Source organism: Haliotis rubra, unplaced genomic scaffold (genome assembly GCF_003918875.1).
Source record: "Haliotis rubra isolate DU_JTF1 unplaced genomic scaffold, ASM391887v1 Scf37, whole genome shotgun sequence".
NCBI lineage: Eukaryota > Metazoa > Mollusca > Gastropoda > Lepetellida > Haliotidae > Haliotis > Haliotis rubra.
Window position 1 is genome coordinate 3,062,726 of NW_025767046.1, and position 16,866 is coordinate 3,079,591.

Sequence of the window (16,866 nt, forward strand, 5' to 3'; positions counted from 1 at the left end):
AATCTGTGTTTCCAGACATCCACTTCTGATCCTCTGGACATGAGGCCTTTCAACATCATCATCACGTTTTTTCTACTAGTTCTCCTGGTGGACACCGGTGGCCATGTTTTCTATGGCGCTGCTATTCGTTGTACATATCCGCGTCCCATGGCACGACAGAAATCACCGCATCACTTAGACTTTTCTCTCAAATAAAGCTGACACGACCTGATATAACTGGAACAGACTTACAAAGTGGTCTTAAATCTAACTCACTCACTCAGCTCCAAACATTTGGACGCTTTCAAATCCTAAGAGACTTTGTAAAATATTCTCAGACTTAGTCATTTATTCAAACAGAATATTATGGTTCAACAGTTTAATCATGATCTGAGTCAGTGAGTGAGTTAGTTTTACGCCGCATTCAGCAATATTCCAGCTATATGGCAGCTGTCTCTAAATAAGACAAGACAATCCAGTGATCAACAGCATGAGCATCGATCTGCACAAGGGAACCGATGACATGTGTCAACCAAGTCAGCGAGCCTGACCATCCGATCTCGTTAGTCGCCTCTTAGGACAAGCATGGGTTACTGAAGATCAATATTCTAACCCGGACCTTCACGGGTAAACCATGATCTGACTTGCTGGTATATTATACATACACAGAAAGTGGAACATCACACAGAAACTAAAAAACACTTACGGCAGATGTTGTGGAATGACCTTGACTAATTTTGAGGACGAACCCTTTTTCTGTGTGTTTGTTACAGCTTAACGCTGCACTCAGCAATGTTCAAACTATATGACGTAATAAATCGATTCTGGACTAGACAACCCAGTGACATGAGCATCGATCTGCACAATTGGAATATGATGCCCTGCATTAACCAAGTCAGAGAGCCTGACCACCCGTTTCCGTTTGTCGATTCCGGGTCCCACGAAAAGCACAAGTTGCTGAAGATCAGTTCTAAACCGGATCTTCACAGGCTAAAGCAACGTGGTTGTAAACTATACTTCTCTTTATCTGTCTATTCCAATATACATCGTTTATTATGCGAGAGAAGCACATTACTTACGATGTGTTTCGTTTCGTTTTTAAGGCTACATGAAATTTGTATTGTGAGCGGGCTACAAGGCACATAGCCACCCATACCTAAATCAATCAGAAGTCAAAATGTTTATGAAATGTAAGATTAATCAATAACAACAGCCTGTATGGTTCGTATTGTGAATAGAAATCAGACATTACTGATTTTAAACGTTAACGACACTGTTGTTCCACAAGTGACGATGCCTTCCTGCTGGAGATACGCGGTCAGCAACCTGCATCTCACTGGTTTACGCACTACGTCTGGTGTCCCCTTGATCACCAAAAATGTCATCAACGACGTCTATGATTCAAAGGGGACATAAGGGCATTTCTCAGTATACTTCACATAACCGCCCATACCTAAACCAATCAGAAGTTAAAATGTTTATGAAATGTAAGATTAATCAATAACAACAGCCTGTATGGTTCGAATTGTGAATAGAAATCAGACATTACATTTGATACACTGTAGCTTTTATAAGTGTCGAAACTGATGTGCCACAATTTGTTGAAAAATTAATAGTCACGCGAAATAGTGAAAGTACGCGATCCAGTTAGTGTTGTAATATAGATTTCTCACTATGGCGGTCGCGATGACCAGCGAGATGAGGTGAGTCGGTGTACAAATTGGAAAACAGCAGTGTTCATATATACTACTCAAAGTTTGCTAAGGATCACAGCCTTACATGGCAATAGGTCATTTTTTTTCAAATGTATCTGCTGAAATGCTCAAAACCAATCATGCTTGGAGACATGTTTAATGGACAAAAGGGTCAGTTTCCATCCGTCATACAAGGCCAACAAACATGTGACCAACAATCAGATCACCAATCAGAATTGAGAGTATCTGATCTACATAAAAAGTCAAAAATAACACGAAGCAAATCCACACCCTCTGTAATGGCTAAGACGCTTCACACTGAAGGGACAGCCATGCGTGTGTGATCCAAATGCGATCACATCCTCTCACTGTGTTCTCATGCTCCAAATAAGTAGTTGCCAAGAGATGGTTCAACTCTTCAGCAAGAGCATTGCCAAGTTCCTATAGAGTTGAAGGACGGACGGGGCGTCGTGTGAGGGTGATCGAGCAGCTAATTCCACAGGGTGACCCAGCTAGCCACTCAGTGCGAACAATTCTCTCCTGTGCCACGTTGGCCACGACCTTGGTTCCATGAGGTTCCATATAGTCCCTTGATTATGAAGTCCGGCTCGAGTACATCAGGAGGCACACATTCACAAGCTATCCCACCCCAAATCATGAGCAAACCCCTTCCACGGAGGTCACGTTTGGCTAGTTTGAAACCTTAAATCTTTCTTCTCGCGCATGACAATCAGTGAGTACTGATGCCCAGACCTGGTCTGTCCAACTGGCATGGTCAACAGATGATATCCAAACGTGCCTACGCATGACATCAGGTAATAGGGATGCCAAAGCGTGACTCCTTCAACGGAGACCTGGGTCCCGATCCACAAAACGTTCGTAGCGCTACGACATTCGTAAGCCTGTGATAAACTATAGAGTTACGACAGGTCGTAACGTTGCGAACGCTTTGTGGATCGGGACCCTGACTCGCAAAGACAACTACGCACTGATTTTAAACGTTAACGACACTGTTGTTCCACAAGTGACGATACCTTCCTGCTGGAGATACGCGCTCAGCAACCTGCATCTCACTGGGTTACGCACAACAACGTCTGGTGTCCCCTTGATCACCAAAGATGTCATCAACGACGTCTTTGATTCAAAGGGGACATAAGGGCATTTCTCAGTATCAGTAGAGTTGTGCTCTCTTACAGAAATGTGTTACGATTCTGTCTGTCAGCCATTCAAGTACTTCATGCATATTCAAGCAGACTGCATGGCTTGGTTCAACACGAGACGGAGGCCCTACAGATGTTACCCATTCATTGAGTATTAGGATATTTCAATCTTTATTTGTTTGACGGTAAATATGATCCTTAGCAAATACTGAGACGTATATATAGCCAGGGATATCAACAAGTCCCCTGTATGGGGCGTTTATGAGACATACGCAGACAGTATGTTGCCTCGGACATGAAAAAAAAACATCCAAATTACAGACAGCTTCTCAATTAAAAGCTGGACCGACAGGTCAGAGTATAATTTCTCAAAATCTGTGTCCAAATAATCAATTCACGGTTTGAGTTTTTCACAGAATATTGACAGCCAAACCATGTAATTTAGTGCCTAGAGTATAACAGCATGGGAGTACAAATTGGCTTCATACACATTAAGGGTAAGGGAAGAGTAAGGGAATTTGTAAACACTAGATTTTTCAAAAGACCTATTTTTACCTGACTTTAATTGGGGACTTTGTACATGGTAAACATGTTTACATCACCAAGATCGAATGTGTATTGTTTTGAAACATAACATGAGGGGCATAAAATATCGTAACGTGTCAATGTGTTTATAAGTAATCTCCAATTCGCCCCCTACATGGAGATCGAACGTGTAAATATTGTTTTGGAACATAACAAGGAGAATGAGAAGTCCATAAAAGTATTTATGTGCATTCAAGTGTAGGAAGGAAACTTATCCTGCAGTTATGTTTAAATGTTAGAAGGCCACCAAACACAGCTGCTGGACTGAGTTACCTTGCCAAGTTGTTGTTATCAAGCACTAAGTCACCAGATGACACCTAGTGCAGATAAATCACTGCTCCAACAGCAGCCTGGGGCAGCAGAATATTGACGGATGACTGACAAGAATTATACACTGCAGTAAACAAGTGTATTGGTGCATGGCTATCTGTGAACTGGGACATCAGTGGGGGATTTACATACGAGTGTGAGTGAGTGAGTGAGTGACATCAAACAAATATCTCACCCAACTTTTGACAAGCGCATTGGTTGTATGGTTGTCTGTGGCAACATCATTGGGGAAATAAACAGACAAGGGAGGCAACTGGTCCTCAGTTTATGCCAGTGAGAGGGCAAACAAATTTGAGTGGATGTCTGCATGATGCATAACTGTTGATGGGTGTGTTGGTAACTTCTCTTGGATGAGTAGATGGATGGATCAGTCAGTAACTTCTCCTGGATGAGTAGATGGGTGGATCAGTCTGTAACTTCTCCTGGATGAGTAGATGGGTGGATCAGTCAGTAACTTCTCTTGGATGAGTAGGTGGATGGATCAGTTAGTAACTTCTCCTGGATGAATAGATGGGTGGATCAGTCAGTAACTTCTCCTGGATGAGTAGATGGGTGGATCAGTCAGTAACTTCTCTTGGATGAGTAGATGGATGGATCAGTCAGTAACTTCTCTTGGATGAGTAGGTGGATGGATCAGTCAGTAACTTCTCCTGGATGAGTAGATGGATGGATCAGTCAGTAACTTCTCCTGGATGAGTAGATGGGTGGATCAGTCACTAACTTTTTCTGGATGAGTAGAAGGGTGGATCAGTCAGTAACTTCTCTTGAATGAGTAGTTGGATGGATCAGTCAGTAACTTCTCCTGGATGAGTAGATGGATGGATCAGTCAGTAACTTCTCTTGAATGAGTAGATGGATGGATCAGTCAGTAAGTTCTCCTGGATGAATAGATGAGTGGATCAGTCAGTAACTTCTCCTGGATGAGTAGATGGGTGGATCAGTCAGTAACTTCTCTTGGATGAGTAGGTGGATGGATCAGTCAGTAACTTCTCCTGGATGAGTAGGTGGATGGATCAGTCAGTAACTTCTCTTGGATGAGTAGGTAGTTGGATCAGTCAGTAACTTCTCTTGAATGAGTAGATGGATGGATCAGTCAGTAACTTCTCTTGGATGAGTAGGTGGATGGATCAGTCAGTAACTTCTCCTGGATGAGTAGGTGGATGGATCAGTCAGTAACTTCTCTTGGATGAGTAGGTGGATGGATCAGTCAGCAACTTCTCCTGGATGAGTAGATTGATGGATCAGTCAGTAACTTCTCTTGGATGAGTAAGTGGATGGATCAGTCAGTAACTTCCCCTGGATGAATAGATGGGTGGATCAGTCAGTAACCGCTCTTGGATGAGTAGGTGGATGGATCAGTCAGTAACTTCTCTTGGATGAGTAGGTGGATGGATCAGTCAGTAACTTCTCCTGGATGAATAGATGGGTGGATCAGTCAGCAACTTTTCTTGGATGAGTAGATGGGTGGATCAGGCCGTAACTTCTCTTGAATGAGTAGATGGATGGATCAGTCAGCAACTTTTCTTGGATGAGTAGATCGGTGGATCAGTCAGTAACTTCTCTTGGATGAGTAGATTGATGGATCAGTCAGTAACTTCTCTTGAATGAGTAGATGGATGGATCAGTCAGCAACTTTTCTTGGATGAGTAGAGGGTGGATCAGTCAGTAACTTCTCTTGGATGAGTAGATGGATGGATCAGTTAGCAACTTTTCTTGGATGAGTAGATGGGTGGATCAGGCCGAGACTTCTCTTGAATGAGAAGATGGATGGATCAGTCAGCAACTTTTCTTGGATGAGTAGATGGGTGGATCAGTCAGTAACTTCTCTTGGATGAGTAGATGGATGGATCAGGCTGTAACTTTTCTTGGATGAGATGGGTGGATCAGGCCGTAACTTCTCTTGAATGAGTAGATGGGTGGATCAGTCAGTAACTTTTCTTGGATGAGATGGGTGGATCAGTCAGTAACTTTTCTTGAATGAGTAGATGGATGGATCAGTCAGCAACTTTTCTTGGATGAGTAGATGGGTGGATCAGTCAGCAACTTTTCTTGGATGAGTAGATTGATGGATCAGGCTGTAACTTTTCTTGGATGAGTAGATGGGTGGATCAGGCCGTAACTTGTCTTGAATGAGTAGATGGGTGGATCAGTCAGTAACTTCTCTTGAATGAGTAGATGGGTGGATCAGTCAGTAACTTTTCTTGGATGAGTAGATGGGTGGATCAGTCAGTAACTTCTCTTGGATGAGTAGATTGATGGATCAGTCAGTAACTTCTCTTGGATGAGTAGATGGGTGGATCAGTCAGTAACTTTTCTTGGATGAGTAGATTGATGGATCAGTCAGTAACTTCTCTTGGATGAGTAGATGGGTGGATCAGTCAGTAACTTTTCTTGGATGTGTAGATGGGTGGATCAGTCAGTAATTTCTCTTGGATGGGTTAGTAGGTGCAAGACAGTGTGTTGACCAGTAACATTTTTTTTATGTGTGGGCCTGATGATAACTTTCCTGGATGAGTGAGTGAATTTCAGTAGGCATGACTGGTATCTCTTGTTTGATTGGCATTTTAGAAGATGCTATTTGATGAACATAGAGACTTTTCTGGGTTTCATCTAAGTTACTGTATTTTAGTTCTACCTGATGATGGGGCCAGAACCAGCCCTGAAACGTTGTACCAAACAATAAAAAGAAGATGAAACCCAGAAAAGTCTCTATGGTGTTAACTTATCTTGGGTAGGTGAGTAGGTTTGCATGGGTCTGTCAGTCTGTAATGTTTCCTGGATGAGTGGATTTAAATCACTGGATTTGATAGTCTAGAAAATCTGCTAGAAAGCTAACTATAAACAGCGAGTAAGCATTCACAGGGACAGATATGCATTTTTTATTATGCAACAGACAGATAATTTAGGTGTGCTTTGTTAAAATAACCGCCCACAGCTTTCGATAATCCAGACTTAAAACATCACAACAGTTGTGTCATTTCAGTTTGTTTAATAAGTCAGTAAACATCATGTAAACCCATAAACTCGGATCTGGATTTCCTGAGCCCTATCAAGACTACAGAATAGTTCAGCTTCATTTGTCCTGGTACCATTAGCTAACCTACAAACTATGCTGTCGTAAAAATATGGATTTCCTATTATGCGCAATGGCATTCAAAATGTCCATTTTAAAAATTTTGTTATGTTGCCAGGGCATGTTGAAAATATTTATGCATGCGATTTCAATATTTAACATGTCATGTCACGCAAATCAAGCACTATATTAATCCCTGGTGCTTATCTCCGTGTTGAACTGTCTGGCAGCTGTGTCAGTTGTGTCGGTTTTGTCACTTGTGTTGTACCGTCAGCTCAAAGTCAGATGGAATCTGAAGTGATGCAGGTCTTAGTTTCACCATTTTGATGCAATCCAGAAACACATATTTTGCTCACAATATAAAACCTCTTTGAGAGGCATTTTGAAGTTGGAGCAGTAAGGATGGATAACAATATACGGATGAACAACTTCTTTAGCGTAGTGAGAGCGACGTTTCGGTGTAGGTTCTAACTGCTCCCACTGCAATAAAGAAGTTCTTCATCCATACAATCAAAAAGATATCTGGGATTCAAACCCAACACCAGCAAATCCTGGTACAGCTAAGGGAGGCAACCCTTACACTCTGAAAGCCCAGAGGGCACCAACAATGACCCACTAACTTACTGACTATTAGTACCAAACCAAAGGTACCAGTCAAAAATGAGCTAAAATCAATAAATCACACAAACAGATCAATATTAATATGTGACATTTTAGCATCACGTTTCTCTTTATATATTTTCTTCATAGCACTGTACATTACATAAAGAACAAAACATGTTCCCTTTTTACCATCAACTGTACACACAAGAATGTACAAACTTTGTTGCAAGTCCATAAAGTTCATAAAGTACCAGCATCTGTATGAATATGCCTTTATGTCGACTCAATCTCTCCACCTCCCCATGGCAAATTGAGATAGCCACCAAATATTGCTGAACACTGAAGTCAGCACATTCTCTTCCCACAGGGGTTACTTGTCATATCTTCCTACGAACCTCTGTTCTAATACGGCCATATTTCCCGGTTCTCTTAAAATACCCTAGCAGCAAAAATCACAACACGAATAATCTCCCTTCTTTCTATCCAATCAGAACATCGACTTAGATCCAACTTGACTAATGCAAACAAATATGGGGCCACAAATATCCCTCCTCTGCTGGGGACTTGTGTTGATGTGACACACAAGACATTTAATGGCTAGCATGTCCATTGTCCATTGAGACGCCATTGACCCGCCATTACATGACTGAGTTCTGTCTAGAAGAAACGTTTGCGCATCGCACATGGGAAGAGGTTCTAGTTTTCCCAAAGCATAAGGAAATTACCGAGGCCTTGCGAATGATCACTTTTGTAAACAAGGTCACTGATTGCTTAACTAAATGTGATTGCAACCAATCCTGAACACGAGCACCATGAAAGGGTCGTATCAGAACAGAGGTTCGCAGGAACATATGACAAGTAACCTCTGTGGGAAGAGAATGAAGTCAGCCATATTCCAGCTCTATCACAGAGGACTATAAATGCTGCAATGCTGCAAAACCAAATCACTGAGTCTGCCCACCATCCATTAGTTGTCTCCTATGACAAGAAGTTGTTGCAAGAATCCAATTCTAACCAAGAATGTCTGATGGATCTACACCAAAGACTGTAGTATATCAAAGGATCCTGTCCCACACTGCACAACCTGTCCAGCCACGATGCGTGACGATGGGGACCGCAGATTGTCGAGATTGCCGTTGATGCTGGCATCCACTAGGAACTTCATGCACGTCTCAAACGTCATCTTCTGGAAGGGAGCTATGTTGTTGTTGATGGCACCCCTGTTCATGCCTTTGTAGACACCCTCGAAAGTCATGTAGTCGGTGAGGAGGGAGAGGTGGTGGTAGTCAACGTTGATGCCGTAGCCACCAAACACAGAAGATATTTCCTGGAGACACAAAATAAAAGTGCAAGAGAAAGCATTTCAACAAAGAATGATGATCACACTCTAATTTTAGAGGTCTTTTGCTTCTGATGTCAAACCAAATGGCTCTGTTATCAGCAATGGTGGTTACACAACCTAAATCTAAACTATGAATGTTACAAGATCCAAATTTTGGGCTACATGACAGTGGCCTGTTAATTTTATGGTTTGTAGTATCCCACTTAACAACATTGCAAGTAACTGGCAGGTCTTCATACGATCTGAATACAGTGCCATTAAAGCCTTGCTCAACATCAAGAACGTAAGATCACAAAAATACCTGGTTCACTTTCATGACAATGCTAAACCAGCAGATACCTCCACACACACAATATACTACCGCTGAGGTCACTCTCCTACCTTAAGCAGCACTCTAGAAGCGGCCTCCACTCCATACACAGCAGCGAAGGCGAAGACGCTGTTGGTGTAGAGTCTGTTGATGTCGAGGATGTGAGAGTAGTTGTACATCTCCTGGAGAGTAGCATCAAATAAGATCATATCAACATCAGACTAACGCAACATAAATGGTCATGTCCTGATAGATGTGAGTGATGATGTTTCCACCTGGGATTATGTTAAAGGTGTAAGAGGGGAGAGGGGCTCCAGCCGCCATTTTAAACCTTACAGACATCTCATTCTAAACATAAAGCAGAATTTTCAAGCACAATGAATTTTACATTCCACAGCTTGTTAAAATTAGCAGACATCAAGAGGCACCAGACCACACTGTAAACCTTATATAAACATCTCATACTGAAAACTTAGCACCATTCTCTACTAGAAAAATTTTATACCTTGCACCGACAGATGATGCATCAGTGGAAATAATCTCCAATCTCCAATCTACAAAGCAGTCATAAATAATAGATTAGCAGAACGTCTATCAGGCTACAGAGCTAAGATGTTCATTGTGACGTTGATCCCTTCAGTTTTGAGGTATCATTGTGCATGAACTCTACAGAGGCTCTAGTGTCAGTGAGCCTGACTACTCCAAGGTCCTACCTCGATGTTGACACCCTCTGTCTTGAGATGCCACTCCATTCCGCGTTCCCCCTTCTCCTCCACTAGGAACGTCTGCCGGATACCCTTCACCTGATGGACCACGGATTTCTTCAAGTTGGCCTGGATCACTGTCAGCACGTCAATCTTGCTCTTGTACAGATCAAACTAGAACACAGTAGCCATACAGGTAAGTCAAAACATAAACATGTAATCCCCATTCCACAAAGCGATCATGGTGCTAAGGTGAGCATAACTTCCTTTCTTTAACATTGGCCGATGATGGTTGTAACACTACGATCACTTTGTGGAATGGGGCCCTGGTTAATAGGAAGTTGAAGGAAGAGTGAGTGAGTGAGTGAGTGAGTGAGTGAGTGAGTGAGTGAGTGAGTGAGTGAGTGAGTGAGTGAGTGAGTGAGTGAGAGTGAGTGAGTGAGTGAGTGAGTGAGTGAGTGAGTGAGTGAGTGAGTGAGTGAGTGAGTGAGTGAGTGAGTGAGTGAGTGAGTGAGTGAGTGAGTGAGTGAGTGAGTGAGTGAGAGAGAGTGAGAGCGAGAGAGCAAGAATGTTTAGATGTTTGATGGGCATTTAGAATGTGGAAGGTAGCATAACAAAGCATGGTATGGATTTACAATTTCTTTACAACACCAATCTCTATACAAGTGGGACACAACAAAATCTTTATACCCATTTAAGGCAGAACTTCCTCTGTTAAGTGTCTATCTAGATATCTATCAAGTGAATATAAACAACTTACTGAGTACACAACTTCACACCAATTTCCCTTCTTCTTGTCAAATGTGTACTGAGTGATGAACTGGTTCACGACATCCACCTGCAAAGCATAGAGGTGGAATAATACACCATGCAACATACAAAAACGGTATGGTTCCAGGCAAAGGCAGTGGACGATAGCAACAAGACTGAGTAAGTTTAAAATGTATAAATTTAATAAATTCTGCTCACCATCCTGAAATGTTTGGTTTGTTTGTTGTTTAACGCAACAAAGAAGTGTTCTAGTTATATGACAACAGTTATAACGTAATCTGGACCAGACATTCCAGTGACTGATATCATGAGCATCGATTTACACAATTGGAAAACAATGACATGTGTCAACAAAGTCTGTCCACCCAATCCCGTTAGTTAGCTCTTATGACAAGCAAGGGTTACTGAAGATCAATTCTAACCCAGAAAAGTGCCAACTTCTACCACTTGGACAACCATGTCACACGGAAACAAGTACCACAACAGCCAGCATGTTGATGATGTTGAACAGCAACCACTGTTACAGTTGATGAGTTCCAACATACTGTCTGAATTTCTTACCACAGGAACTCGATTGGCAAACTGAACAGAGCTCTTGTTTTGACTGTCATGAGTTTGACTGATATCAGATTCCTCATCTTCAGGTTCGCTGTTGTCTGATTCACTCCCATCCAGATCTGTCAAAACAAAATGAGTGAATCTAAGTCATGCCTTAAGATTGTTTCTCTCATATGACGACGTGCATGCGTGTGTATGTGAGGCTGCTTGTACGAGCCCAGACTGAAGCTGGTTTTATAGTGCTAGCTCACTGAGATACCATGCCGCAGTTAAGCATGAATACCCCACTCAGACACATTATACTGACTCCAAGCCGACCAATCCTTGTACCCATTAATGCTGAGAGCCAGGCAGGGACCAACAAGTACCATATTTTAACATCTTTTGGTATGACACGGCCGGGGATCAAACCCGCACCCTTCCGCACTCCGGGCAGACGCGCTCTAACCGCTACACCAAGGAAGTGGTCTTTAGAAGTTGGAAGGTAACATAACAACCTATGGTATGGATTTACCAATCTCTGTACCAATGTATTGCATAAAAATAGCACTTAATCTCTTTGAACTCTGTACATGTCATTCTTTAATTCCAGCTCACTGGCCTCCTCTATGCACTATATATGTTGCTTGTGATCATATTCATCACAAGCCTTCACCTGATGAAAGGACACAGACACATTGTGTTGGGAATAATAAAGAAGTTGTAAATCCATACCATATGTTGCTATGTGTCAGGCTTGATGCCTCTGAAAGGTATTCCAGATATATCTTACCCTGTCAGCTTAATGTGGGAGGAAAACCCAAATTTAGTGATGCAGGTCATAAATGCATCTAAATGGATCCTAAATTTGTTACACGCTGCCATGTAACAGTACTTCATTCATATCACAGCATTGTCAGTTCAGCATGTCAGCTCAGTGAGTGAGTGAGTTAAATCTTAAATCACATCGGCAGTATTTCAGCCATATGGTGACTATAACATGGCAAGAAGCAGTCGTGCAGGTGTCGGATGTTTACCACTGGTGGGGTCCATGAGCATGGCGCTGACAAAGCAAGGGTCATTTTCTGGGGAAATCTGGGATTCACACCTATGATTGGTGGATCCTGGAACAGATAAGGAAGACAACTCTCCACAACATAGTGTGGCACCAGGGGCAAATGTGTCCTGCTCAGGGAACCTGCAGCCAACAGCAAGCAAAGGGGAGATAACTCATCACGGCATTCTACCTTCTTCCTCGTCTTCCTCCACCTCGTCCTCTCCCTCCTCATATTCCTGGGTGTCTGTCTGCCGAGACTGTTCCTTCTCTGTGGCAGCATCACCATCGTTAGGGTCAACGTCAGAAAGGTCATCTTCATCATCTCTTCTTACAACATCATCCTCATCACCCTCAGTTGCCATGGCTGATCCCCGGTCTTTGCCAGAGTCAATAGTTCTAGGAAAAGAGTAAGTTTGTGCCTAAATGTATATGAACAGGATTCATCTTACCATTACCCATGTGATGCTGGTCCAAAACAGTTCTCACTTAGGTGAAACCGGTAGCCTGACCAGGTGCTGATCATTATCAGGGTGAATCTGGGATTGAAAACTAGCAGATCCTGGCTAAGCTAAGGGTGGCAAATCTGCACAGTGTAACATCAGTGGGGGTTTTCTATTTCACCAGTGGATAGCTTAAAATTTACAGTAAACTTGATAAACACAGTACGTTAACCATAATGTATGGAGTTCACTTGGAGATTATGTTAACCGTAAAGTAGAGAGTTAAATGTAAAGTCAATATTTACTGAAAACAGGAAGTTAACTGTAAAGTATGGAGTTCACTTGGAGATTACCTTAACCGTAAAATAGAGAGTTAAATGTAAAGTCAATATTTACTGAAAACAGGAAGTTAACTGTAAAGAAGGGAGTCCAAAATAAATAAGGGAGTTAACCATGAAGTCCAAAATTTACTGAAAATACGAATTTAACTGTAAAGTAGGAATATACTGTAAAGTAGGAAGTTAAGCCATGAAATAGTAAGTTCATTACAAGTAGGACATCAACTGTAATGCATTTCAAGTGCATCTCCATCCCAAGCAGAATCTTACTTTGAGGATGTGATGTGCTTCAACTTGGCCCCAAGGACGGACAGGAGTGACTTGAGGTACTCCTTCTCCATGTAACACAAGATGTCCTCATGCTTCACACAGCAGGTGTCCCTGTAAACCTTCTCCGACAGGAACACGAAGCGCACTCGGAAGTTCCGTTTACTTAAACTGTAGCAGCAACAGTAATATTAGAATCACAGAGCAAAACTTTAAAGCCTTAGTTTTAATGTTCAATATGTCATAATTCTATCTTCACAAAATAATGAAAGCATATATAGGAAAGTGAGTAAGTAGGGTCGTATAGTTAGTATGTGTGAGTTAGTGTGTGAGTGAGTGAGTTAGGTTCTATGCCGCTTTTAGCAATATTCCAGCAATATCATGACAGAGGACACCAGAAATGGGCTTCACACATTGAGTGAGTGAGTGAGTGAGTATGGATTTATGCTGCTTTTAGCAATATTCCAGCAATATCATGGCGGGGGACACCAGAAATGGGCTTTACACTTTATACGTGATATCGTCTTTGGCGTGACGAGCGACCACTTTAACCACTAGGCTACCCCACCCTCCCCCTAACAATGTAATAGATTCCTGATGAACTCATAGATCAAAATCACAGTCAGTAAAGTGATCTTCACTAGCTTTCACTCACAGGAGACAAACATTGTGAATTTCATATTGAACTACATTAGCAAAGAATACATTAGCAGGTAAGGTTTATGTGAGTGCAAACTTTGCAAAAATAAACACGAAAAAGAATCTCTAAAGCATCTGTTTCCATAATGAAATTACAAATGCGATCAAAGCACACATGTTCTCAAACAGCTGTGGGACCCAAATACATCACTCTGAAAATTCACCTGATAGTATCACATGATTTCTTTGTGTTTGCCGATAACAATCTGTTTCATGTTTATATACTGGTGTGTCAAACTGACAAATGGATCCGTTAATTGGGAAACACTCATGGTCTTCTTCCAAAACCTTCAAAAGGCTCAAAATGTCCTCCATGAACTTACTTTGGACTCTCTTTAGGAGCTGTTATGAACTCTGTGACCTTCACCTCCTGTATCACCTGCAACACAACAGTCAAGGTCACCAATGGACAAAAACAACACATTTCCATACTTCAGCTCTTTGGCACTTCCTTCTATGTTTATGCTAAATATGGGAATCTAAGAATTGATTTACATATTAGACAAGGCCATGCATTTCGCTATCACCTCCTTTCTCATCCTGTATGTTTTAATCATTTCTTGTAATTTATGATTCTCACAAAATGCATCTGGTTACAATGTGGATCCTTGTATTAAGAGTCATGAACTAAATCTCAAGAAAATATAGTGTCCTTATTCACATGAGGCCTGAGTTAAGATGACCTTGTGTTAAGCACAGTGGAGTTATGACCCCTCTTCTTTATTCTTGTGTGAACTCTTCATTTGGGAAACTCAACTTTCGCCTTTTGTGACAAGCCATTTTTTATATTGAATGTATAATGTTATACATCAGCATACAAATCCATGTTATAAAAACTTTATATCATTCAGATATCCCGAAAGTATTTTGTTTGCTCACAGTTTCTATAAGGATACCAAATAAAGAAATTTTCACACAGTGCGTTTATTGGTGTACAATAAATTTGCTGTTTTTTAATGAATAACAAAGTTTGAAAACTTAGCAGGGCCTATTTTTCAAAACGTAGGATAGGAAATTTAATGTTCCTTATTTCTGTGTAATTTTAAGGCCTTTCTAGATAGAGTGCCATGTGAGTGCTACCTTGTACTTTGCAGACCTTAACAAATGTGCATCAGAGAAAAAAACTCCATCATCAGGGAGTCAAAAAGCTTGTGAGCATCTAACACCATCAACAAAAAGGGCTACCTTAATCATGATTTTCACAGATCTCATAAATCTAGGATATTTTCAAAACAAATTATTGAAACATAATTCATGAATAATTAAAGAACGCAATAACTTTTTTATTTTTCAAAAACATGTCTTTAGCATGCATAACGCCCAAATAACCTTTCCCTGCAATATTCTAAATGCAAGGAATTCAAGACATGTCTGACAGACATGGTATATTGTGTATTGCAAGAAAAATTCTTATTCCAATGAAGTATAACCCACCTCTGAGAGAGTGACCCTGGCCAGTTTGACCTTGAGCTGCTTGGCCTTGCGGTAGGCCTCGGGTGTGTTGATGACGGGGATGTCCATGGCCGGGGTCTTGATGTTGACCGATGCCGTCTGCAGGATCTCCTTCAGTCTGGGGATACCCAGTGTCACGTTCATCTCACCTCGACCAGCGAAGTGAAAGGTGTTCAGTGTCATCTGAGTAGATGGCTCCCCAATGGACTGTTGAGGAACAAGGGAGAGATGATTCCATGGTTATCAACAACAACCTACATTATCATATGTCTACTGAATTTAAATCATCTGATCGGTGAAGCTGTCAATTGACGTGTTGACACGACATTGTGTTAACCTCATGTGAGGTTGATATAACAATCCCCAGACCCCATTCAGCTAAAACTAGAATGGAACGTAAACTCCTGATCCAGCATGTCTGATATCTACCATCAATTCTGAAATTTTGATATGTCATTGACTAATATACAACTGTGTCCAAGTATGAATGTTACTACAGTTCGTTTGAGTTAGAAACGGACTGATGAATTGCAAATTTGATCATTGTACAAAATTGCCACATAAATATAAATAGTACACGTGTTTATCATTTACTAATACCAAACAGCTTTCTTATATTTGAAAATTTTCCGGACTCCACGTTAAAGGTCACATGCAGCGTAAAACACAACTTTGCAGATTCTGATACCTTTCGGTATGGACTTACGAAACAAAGCGTCAAAATGCAAATTCAACTTATAAAGTTGAAAAATAGCGATGATGAAAAACGTAGCGAAATCGGAGTTCAAGCGTTTCACTAATTTTCCCCAGACTTTTCTGGGGAATACGGGTTTCAACAGCTGGGCTGTGCTCATATGCGTGCGCAGTGAAATAGGTTCGGCGCAACTTGGGCGGGCTGTCTGGTGAATACTCGGTGAAGGCTTTGGTGTGAGCTATTTTCATAATGTTTTGTTGATATCTCACAGGTAGCGAGAGCTTTTATATGTTATGACAGTAAATAAACTGTTTATATAATTTCATTTGTCTATTTCACCACCACGTTCTTCTTACCGAGTCACTTTCTCAGTTCGATGCTTAAAAGCAATGTCATTATTTAAGCGTTGACACAATTTCTAACTGTGATATAGATATGTCGCTGTCACAGACAAAACTCAATGTCTTGTTTTATTGACACCTGTGTGTCTGCCTGCCTGTCTGCTAATGACAATATTCAATACACAACAGCGATCACTGACCACATGCAATTTGAACTTAACACCAATCAGGCTATACACCATAAACAAAGCGCATTGATTTATGGCCCGAGTTCGGTCTCTGTCACATTATGTAATTACACAGACAGGCAGGTGTGATACTTGTGATATGTCTGTTTATTGAACACATGACATGTTATGATGTCTGTTGATTGCAAAATGTTATACACAAAAATGAGCATGTATTTACAAAACCCAACATCTCTATATATATATACACACACAATGAGCCGTGAAGGTGGCATCTGCTAATGAACCAGCCGTTACACTTG

At 41.3% G+C, this 16,866-nt stretch overlaps 1 protein-coding gene across 1 annotated transcript in view; it reads right to left on the reverse strand.

Moving 5' to 3' along the window:
• Positions 1 to 7,513: 7,513 nt before the first annotated feature.
• LOC124285866 (DNA-directed RNA polymerase I subunit RPA1-like) overlaps positions 7,514 to 16,866 on the reverse strand; it is a 69,345-nt gene continuing 59,992 nt past the window's right edge. Inside the window, exons 26-34 of the mRNA XM_046722145.1 lie at positions 15,324 to 15,548; positions 14,213 to 14,268; positions 13,194 to 13,361; positions 12,336 to 12,541; positions 11,113 to 11,228; positions 10,541 to 10,618; positions 9,790 to 9,954; positions 9,148 to 9,258; positions 7,514 to 8,751 (exon numbers count right to left, since the gene is read on the reverse strand). Coding sequence (XP_046578101.1) covers positions 8,458 to 8,751; positions 9,148 to 9,258; positions 9,790 to 9,954; positions 10,541 to 10,618; positions 11,113 to 11,228; positions 12,336 to 12,541; positions 13,194 to 13,361; positions 14,213 to 14,268; positions 15,324 to 15,548 — 1,419 coding nt within the window. The 3' untranslated portion in view covers positions 7,514 to 8,457. The remainder of the gene's footprint in view (positions 8,752 to 9,147; positions 9,259 to 9,789; positions 9,955 to 10,540; positions 10,619 to 11,112; positions 11,229 to 12,335; positions 12,542 to 13,193; positions 13,362 to 14,212; positions 14,269 to 15,323; positions 15,549 to 16,866) is intronic.